At 61.5% G+C, this 8,860-nt stretch overlaps 1 protein-coding gene across 2 annotated transcripts in view; it reads left to right on the top strand.

Annotated features, from left to right (window-relative positions):
- PDE9A (phosphodiesterase 9A) overlaps positions 1–8,860 on the top strand; it is a 49,055-nt gene that overhangs the window by 28,764 nt on the left and 11,431 nt on the right. For both annotated transcript variants that reach the window (XM_025050212.1, XM_025050213.1), the window contains exons 7-9: positions 4,638–4,716; positions 5,720–5,794; positions 8,473–8,559. In XM_025050212.1, the coding sequence (XP_024905980.1) occupies positions 4,638–4,716; positions 5,720–5,794; positions 8,473–8,559 (241 nt within the window). The remainder of the gene's footprint in view (positions 1–4,637; positions 4,717–5,719; positions 5,795–8,472; positions 8,560–8,860) is intronic.

Raw genomic sequence — 8,860 nt, 5'->3', positions numbered from 1 at the left:
ATGGGCGGGGGGATGGGACAGGCGATGGGACGGGGGGCGGCGGGGATGGGACAGGGGACGGGATGGGGGACAAGCTAGAAGACAGGCCAGGGGATGGGCCTCCCAGACGCCTTGGGGAGCGGACCTGGACTTCGTTTGCCCAGAAGCGAGTCTGTAGCCGTCTGACCCAGCTCCGCGGGGGAGCTGGTCGAGGCAGCTGTGCTGTGCGTGGGTCTGCTCTTCAGATACCCGGCTGTCTCATCTCGTCGTGGCAGGGAGTCGGCGGATGGAGGCTGGGCGGGGCAGCGTCCTGCAGACGGAGAAATCCGTGTGAAGAACGTAAACACTGATTTTTAAAGAAACGGAATAATAAAAGGGAAATGCACATGGCTTACTGGGGACAAGTGTCCTGGTGCCCCAGAGGCACCTCTCCCGGTGGGCGGCCCCACGGCACAGAGCGGAGGGTCAGGGAGAAAGGCCTGCGGCCATTCTGGTCACAGAAATTACTGTCCCTCAGAACAGGGGGTTCATCCACACACGCCCCTGGGTTGCTGCCCGGCTCCCTCACGCCCTCGGAGCAGGGGCCTCTGCCGAAGCCAGTCACGGCGAATGTTCGGGTGAGGGGCGGAGGCGCAGTGACCGCAGAGATGACACACACAGAGCACTTACCGTGTGGGGCCGTGCGGGGCTCCGCTGACAAGGACCCACATCCCCCGCCCGCTCCCCGGATCCTCCTCACGCCCAAGGCCGCCGGGAGACCGCAGGGTGACAGTGCGGGCCATCAGCCCAGACGCCACGCCACAAGTTCTGCTGAGCTGACATCAGGGCCGCAGCAGGACTTAATGGGGCCCAGTGACCCCCATGCAGATGCAGCCAGTCGTCTTATGAAGAGTCACCTGACAGTTTGGAGATCTGTCCCTGGTTGTAAAGCATCGGTGCCACCTGCTTCGTGCGGGGCTGTGTTGAAGCGTCTTCGCGGAGCAGGAGGCGAAGAGAAGCTGATGGTCACAGCTCAGTCCCATCGGTCCGGCGAGGCTGGCCGGCCTCAGGGTGGCTCAGGAAATGGCCTGACAGGCCCAGAGCCCGTTAGCGTGGGTCCCTCAGGGAGCGAGCCCCATTTATGTCACACTTACTTGGCAGCTAATTTGGATTTTGGGGTGTCTCGTCCATTTGGGTAGAGTTGGGGCACAGGAGTTTGTGACCACAGAAAACTGAGTGAATAATTTATTTTGGTCATCCCAGAGTAGAGGCTCTTTAGGGGACAGGGGACAGTCTTCTGTATGACCTAGTAAGAGTCCTGGAGCCGTCCAGGGCAGCCACACAGCTGGGCCCCCGGGGCCGGGACCTGGCTCAGCAGCTAGAAGGAAGCTTACCCCCGACGTGACCCTTGTCATGGCGTCACACTCAGACTCAGGACCTACGGGCTCGGCACAGCCCTCTGGCTGCCTCTGTGCCCCAGATGCCAGGTGCCGGACTTGTCTCCTGTGGCCAGTCCTGTTGCCCCTGCCTCTCTCCCACTGGCCTCAGACTGGCTGCCGCGGCCGAGCCAGGGGCAGCCCAGCATGGTGCCCACTGGGTAATGTACCGGGAGCCACCTGGCTGCCCCTGCTCAGGAAGGGGACATGGGTCCAGCACAGCTGGCACTGCTGGTCAATCGGCAGGATCACGAGGAAGAGAATTAAAGCTCAGCTCTGGCCCCCAGCCTGACACCGAACGCGCCCCGGGTACCAGCTCCGGGCACCAGCCCCTCGTCTGCGCCCCCCACCCAGAGGGCGTGTCCCCTGAACTGGCACGATGTCACCTCAGGTTCCTTCCCACCTCAGTGGGTGTCACCTCCCCTGCAAAGAGGCTGCATAGACCACAGAGGACTTCCTTCTCAGCCGACGGCCGGGCGCCCCTGGGACCAGGCTTGTTCGGCGCGATGTCCCCTGGAGTGCTGGGGACGAAGTGCACCCCTGAGCAGCCCTCTCTGGAGATGGGGACCCAGCGTCCCCGGGAGGGCAGCGAGGACAAAGGCACCCGGCCGGGCGCGCCCGCCCCGCGCCCCTACAGGAGACAAACGCGTGCCACCCGCATGGCCCACACACAGCGCCCGCAGCAGGGCCTCGGGGCCAAGGGTCTGCATGCCTCAGACCGTCCCTCCGGGAGTAGCCGATAGCCGTCGGGGGCTGGCCAGGCTCACGGACACCCACGGAACAGGCTTCGCTCCCCCGAGACACATGCTTTCGGTGTCTCTGGGGTTTATTCCCCCCAAGAGGAAAGAGGTCCCGTTGCCTGCTCAAAATGAGGGCACGGAGTGGAACTTGCTGTTGACTCTGGCGGGGGAGGCTGCAGGGCTGTGGGGGCCATGTGAGGCCGCAGCAGGTAATAATCTCCACCGCATCCCACACAAATGGCCTTGGCCGCTGGGCTGAGCCCTGGGGGGAGGGGACGCTGGGAGCCCAGGAAACGACTGTGAAAATGAGCCCCAAATGGAATGAAAAGGAAAGGCACCATGCCAGCTGCTCTGTCAGCTGGCGGATGCTGGTTCCCATGGCAACGGGGCACAGAGGGAGCAGGCAGGCTGCCTGGCCGAGGCAGGGAGGCCCTGGCAGGAGTCACCGGGCACCCAGCACACGCCCCCGACATGGCGGCCGGGCTCCGGCGGCCCTCCCATCCTGCTCGGAGAAGGCTGCCACGGCCCTCCTGGCCGGCGCGCACGTGGGGCTTCCTCCAGGAGTGGGTGACGCGGAAGACATCGTGGTGACGCACCCCTTAAGTGTGCGGGGCAAGCTCAGAGATGTGGAAACGGGCTCCTCGTCGGCAGGCGACGGCGGAAATCGTCTGGTTGGCACCTTTTACCGGCTCCCTTTGCTGCTCTGCCGCTCGCCGTTCCACACAGGAAGCTGTCGCGAGCCACGTGGGTGGTTTTGCGGGCGTCGGGTTGCGGAAAGGGCCAGCGGGAGCCAAGACAATAATGCGGGTGGCTCTTTTTGCAAAAAGGGAATCGACTTATGGTTCCGAGTGTGCAGGCAGCACAGCCTCCGTGCAAAACGATCAGGGCACACCGATGAGGGGGGTCGCCAGCGGTGGCGGCAGCCACAGCGCCCCTGATTCAAGTCTGGACGCTGAGCTGGCTGCCCAGATGTTTTTTGTGCGTAGATGTCTAATTTTGAAAAACAGCTAAGAAATACTGCATCGTAATCTATTTTTCACTTACAATGATGTGAGCAACAAATGAATCAGATCTTAGCCCGCGCCCAGCACGCACGTCTTCCCAGACGGCCAGCGAGTCTCACCCCCAAATGCGTCCTTTTTGCCCTAGTACCTCGGCGACTATTTCGGCATCCTCTTTCAGTGCGTCCTCAGAAGGTCACCCGGTTGTCCGTCTCGTCGACCTACTATAATGGTTTAAACTAGTGCCCATTGGGGATGTTTAGCTGGCTTCTCGCTTGGTTCGGTGTTTTCGTGAGAACAGATAACACGGTGACGAACACCTCGGGGCATCAGAGCTGTTTGCTTCTCTCCGATTCTTTTCTTACGATAAATTCCCCGGAGCGGACATGGGGGCTTAAAGGATGTGCCTTTCTTTATGGCTGTTTCTACACCGTACTAAATCGCTCTCCCGGAAAATGGAACTTTGTTCACACACCGCACGAGCTTCTGCTGTTGCCCTTTGATGTGCCAGGCCCCTGCTCACCAGCCGGGGATCTCTGAAAAGGGGGTGCAGACCCCCGTCCGTCATGCTCCCCATCAGTGGGAGGCTGGAGAGCATGTTCATGTCCGAGACAGTTAAGGTCCCAGGAGGGGAGGGGGCCACGGAGCGGCCGGATCTCCCTGGGCAGCCCCCCACATCCAGCCCCAGGGACGACCGCACAGGCCAGCACGCTGTCACCAGTATCGGACGGTGGCTTTCCGTCCAGAACACCCCTGGCTCCTTTCCTGTGCTTATGCGGGATACCTGGACATTGAGGAGAAGAAGACAGAGCACATTCATCTGTCACCACGCACGTGGTGGGGGAAGTCGGAGGCGTCTCGGGGACCAGGGTGACGACGTGTGGCACAGCCACACCCTGGAGCCCCCAAGAAGGGCTTGCTTTAATGGACTCACGCTCCGTGAAGCGACCCAATGAGCTCGTGGTGCGCTGAGCGGAAAAACAAGCTGGCAAAGAATACGTTTGTACAGCTCCGTCTCTGTAAAAGCACGGGGGCTGCCTGTCCACGTGTGGCCACGCCCGGGGAATTCCGGAAGCGCGCCCCAAACCTAACAGGAAGTGTTTCCAGGATGTGAAATTCAGCGGAAGGAAGTGGGTACAGGGAGGACTTAGATTTTTTTTATTTTACTTTATTCTGTGCTGTTGTAGAAAGTGTTTTCCTTTGCGTCATTACAAAAAAAAATAGATTTTTAGAAGCTTACCCGTAATGATGGCACGTTTCCAAGAGCCCAGCATTCTCTCCAGGGGTCCAGCAGGTCCCTGGGGGTTCGGCCGTGAGCCGTCACCGGCTTTGTGGCTTCCTCTCGCGTGGCAAAGAAGGCCAGAGGGGTCTTTGGCTTGGATTTGCTTGGGGGTTTCTCGTGTGTTCGTTTTCGCTCCGAGGAGGTCCCCCTAGCCCACCGCCCACGTGAACACGAGTCTGAGGGGACAGGGCCGGGACTCATGTTTGCATTTCCCTTTCAGGACGAGCTGTCCCTGCAAGTACAGTTTTCTGGACAACAAGAAGTTAACGCCTCGCCGGGATGTCCCCACTTATCCCAAGGTGAGACGAAATTCTGCCTCTGAAGAAACGGCAGCTCCGGGTCCCCTGCCCGCGGCCTCCCTGGCCTCCTGGCCAGGCCCCTGCCGTCCGTCTGCACATTTGCAAAAGCAGCTCCCACCTCAGCCCCGAGCTGCGGAGCGGGCCTGTTTCTTAGGCAAAGCGTTTTTCTCTTTGACGTTTGTTTAGCAAAAGTGGTCCCAGACCGTAGCTTACTATGCCCGGGCTTATCGCTGAATTGTTAAGTAAAGTTTTTAAAATCTGCTTCATCAGATCGCCTGTCCCCAAACAGTACGCAGCTACTATGAGAAGTTTTACTTTTCTGTCACGAAAGATGTCTCAGTTACCAGAGACCCCTGTTAAACAGCAGCACTGGGGACCGGGCGGGGTGGGCCGGTCTTCAAACAGCTACAAGGGAAGAGGCTCAGGGTGGTGCCGCCCACCTGACGGTGCCTTCAGCTGCCAGGTGAGCAGAAGCCCTGTGACCGTCTCACGTCTAAAGCCGCAGCCTGTTTCCTGTCCCGACGGAGCCCCCCTCAGGCCTCGAGCCCCCTCAGCAAGCTGTGCTGGTCCGGCCCACAGCTAACCCGGGGACAGCGTCCCCAGAGAGAAACTCAGAGTAGCTGCTCAGCCAGCGTTTGGATTTGTACCAAGTCATTTTTTCAAGTCGGGTCTGAGCTGTGGTCTCTGTGCAGTGAGCTCAGCTTCCGTCTTAGAGTCAGAGTGCGGTGACTTTTGACAAACTTGTATAGTCACGTGACGTCCACCGCAATCACGAGGTGGGTCACTTGCGTTACCCCAGATGGGTCATGCCCGGCCTCTCGCCCTGCCTCTGCCGGCCGCTGTCCCTAGAGTTCGCCCCTTCCAGAATTCTCGCAGCACGTAGCCTTGGAGTCCATTCCCCGAGAGGGGACAGCAGGCAGGGAGGAAATCTCCGCCGTCCCCACGGGGGGACCAGCACTGTGCCGAGGGCGCGGTGCCCGGCTAAGGCTCTCGTCCCTTCCAGTACCTGCTCTCCCGGGAGACCATGGAGGCCCTGCGCACGCCCGCCTTCGACGTCTGGCTGTGGGAGCCCAACGAGGTGAGCGGAGCCCCGAGGGGCGTCCCCGTCCCCCGCCCCTCGCCCCTCTCCTCTCCGTTCTCTCCGGTTTTTAACTCGATTCTCCAGGTCTTAGTTAAACTGGCTCGGGGGGCTCTGGAGACAGAACGCGGAACGGGGCGTCGGGCAGAGGGCGGGCAGTGAGTGCAAGGTCCTCGGACCCTGGGCCCTGCTGGGCAGCTGTCACCCCACCAGCACCCTCTGCTGAGAACCGTAGCGAGTCCCCGGGGCCGCTGCTGCCACCGCCCCACGCCGTGGAGCTGAATGTCCCCGAGGTCCGGCTTCCGTGGGGAGCCGCACTTTGAGAAGGCTGCGGGCACAGGCTCCACGTGGCCCCACACGCGGCTGCGGGCCTGCGAGGCCTCCTTATAGCAAGCTGATCTTTGAAATTCCCGTTTTGCTGAGAAAACACAAAAATGGAGATTTGTGTTTGGACTGGTCACCGATCGTCTCAGTCACACTGTCTGTCCGAACCCCGCGTAACCGAGAAGCCCCTCATCGTGGACGCCACGCTTCCGAAGTCTGTGGGCTCTTTCCAGCTTTTCGGAAACAGGCACGCAGCAAGGCCACCCCCAGCGAGCTCCCCGCCTGGACGAGGGCAGCAGGGGCGACACCCCCCAGGTGGCAGGAGGCGGGATGGTGTACGCCGAGCGCGGGGCCTGCAGCCTCCTGAGCGGACTGTCTGTTCATTCACACGCGCTCGCACAGCCAAGGAGAAGCCTCGGGGACACTGACCAGAAACAAGCGGATCCCCTCTCCGCCCCACCCCGGCCACCCCGAGAAGAGCCGGGCTGTGTCCGAGGGACTGTCCTGCAGCCAGCATCGGACCGATGACACAACGTCCGGCCACCAAGCGGCACAGATGTCGGAGCAGGAGGCATCTTAAATGTGCAGACCTCGCCTGCAGGTCCGTGCACGGTTGGAAGGGACCAGGCTGTGGGACACAGTGTGGCCTTGAGGGCCGAGCAGTAGGTCTCAGAAGTGTGAGGACATTGGGTCTCAACGGCTCCCACTGCACAGGGGACCCAGGCCGGCCTGTCCACCGGCACGTGGACAGACGCAACGAGGTGGCTCCAACGTGCAGCTTCCCGCTTCCGACAGGTGAACAAGCACCACTACTGGAGACACCCAGGAAACTCACGCTCCCCAGAGCCGTTTTGACTTCAGCCCCCAGGAGCAGGAGCAAAGCCCCTGATGACCAAGCAGCTACGTGGGAACGGACACTCGCTGCCCTTCCTGCGTCCCCTGAGCAGGAACAGAGAGGAGAGGGACGAGGGGCAGGAGCATGGTGTGGCCCGGGAGGGAGCGTGCCCTGACGTTGCAAGGCTGAGGTTCGCACACCCACGCTGAGGAGGCCGCCTCCCTGTACGTGGGGTGTGGCCACCTGCCGGCCCGGGGCCTCTGCCGGCGCATCTCAGCAGCACCGAGAAACCCGTGAGGGGTTCTGGTACTGCCCGAGGTGACAGACCACAGATGCCCAACGTCAGGACCCCATCAGAACCCCACGGTCCAGCCACCTGCCTGGGACCCGCTGAGGCGTCTGCACTGCCAGCGTGGGGACAGATGCACAGACGTGTCACTTCTGCTTGGAGCCAAAGTGACACCAGATGGTCTTGTTTGCTGATCCAGCTCTCGACTCTGGTTTCACGCCGACATCTCACGCAGGCCACCGGGCGGCCTGGAGCACGGCCAGGCCGGCGGGGCGGGGAGCGAGGGCGTCGGGCTGCGGCCCCTCCGATCCTGAGCCTGCTGCGCCCGAGCAGGCAGCGGGGCGGCTGGCAGACGAGGTGGAGGCAGGAGGCGGGCGCAGGCCAGCGGCCCCGGGCGGGGAGCACTCGCCGCTGTCACACTGTGCGCCCCCAGGCGACGTCCGAATTGCCCCTGCCTTGCAGATCTCATCTCCCTGGGCTCTGCATCCAAGACCTGCTTCCCCAGAAAGCAAAGCCTGCTTTGTCAAACTCTCGTTTATTAAAAACCATTTAATTTTTCCTCCCTAGCTTAATTAGCTCCAAAGCTCTGAGCGACACTTAAATAGATCACAACAGTGACAATAAATCCTCCTTGGGACTGAAAACAAACTCTATTTCAGCTTGAGCAAGAAATTCTTTAAAAGGCACTCAGCAAGGTCAGGTTTGGAGGGGACACTTCCCCAGAACAGGTTCACCCCCCAGTCACCACAATTAGCACGTTAAACAGCATCTCCGGTCCTGGCAGGCCCCAGAGGAATATGGGGTAGTGTAGTGTGTTTGGGGCGTAAATCGCCAGAGCCCATTGCCCCGGGCTCAGGCAGGGAAAGGAGGGGCCTTTCTGCGTGTGAGGCCACGCCCAGGTCTGCGTGAGAGGGACCCGAGCCCCCGGAACTCACACCGGCACTGACCCGCGGTGACTGTCTCGGGTGCGAAAATGAACGAAGCCTTCCCGGAGCACGCCCCTCAGCCCCTGGCGTAGAACCCCGTTGGCTTCTGAACCCCGACTGCGCTTTCAAAGCCCCACATCCTTGTTGGGGGGTGCCGACCCCCCAGTCAACAGGCTCTGCTCCCAGGGGCCCCCGGGAGGGGAGGGCTCACCTGGAGAAGCTGCTGGGCTGGCCCCGTGGGCCTCTGCGGGGACGGCGGCCGCTGGCCGTGGGCGGGGGCCATGCTCTGCTCCTGTGCCCACAGATGCTGAGCTGCTTAGAGCACATGTACCACGACCTCGGCCTGGTCAGGGACTTCAGCATCAACCCCATCACGCTCAAGAGGTGGCTGGTAAGTGGCCCCTCCCGCCCCTCCCGAGCACACTTTCGTGCACCGCACGGAAGCGGCCACCTGGGCACCTCCCTGATTGTCACCCAGGACCCATGGGAGTTCTCCAGGACACTCGGCCAGGCTCTGTCTGCGTCCCCAGCACACACCCCACCCCTAGGCTCCTGCTCTGCTGAGCGAGAAGGTGGAGGACCAGGAAGGGAGCAGGGCAGCAGCGCCAGCGTGTGTGCGCGCGTGCACATGCGTGTGCTAGTGTGTGCATGCTAGTGTGCACATGTGTACTAGTGTGTGTGCATGCTAGTGT

This window comes from Pteropus alecto, unplaced genomic scaffold (genome assembly GCF_000325575.1).
Source record: "Pteropus alecto unplaced genomic scaffold, ASM32557v1 scaffold97, whole genome shotgun sequence".
In the NCBI taxonomy this organism is placed as follows: domain Eukaryota; kingdom Metazoa; phylum Chordata; class Mammalia; order Chiroptera; family Pteropodidae; genus Pteropus; species Pteropus alecto.
Note: the sequence above shows the minus strand (reverse complement) of the source record. Positions and strands in the feature narration are given on the sequence as shown.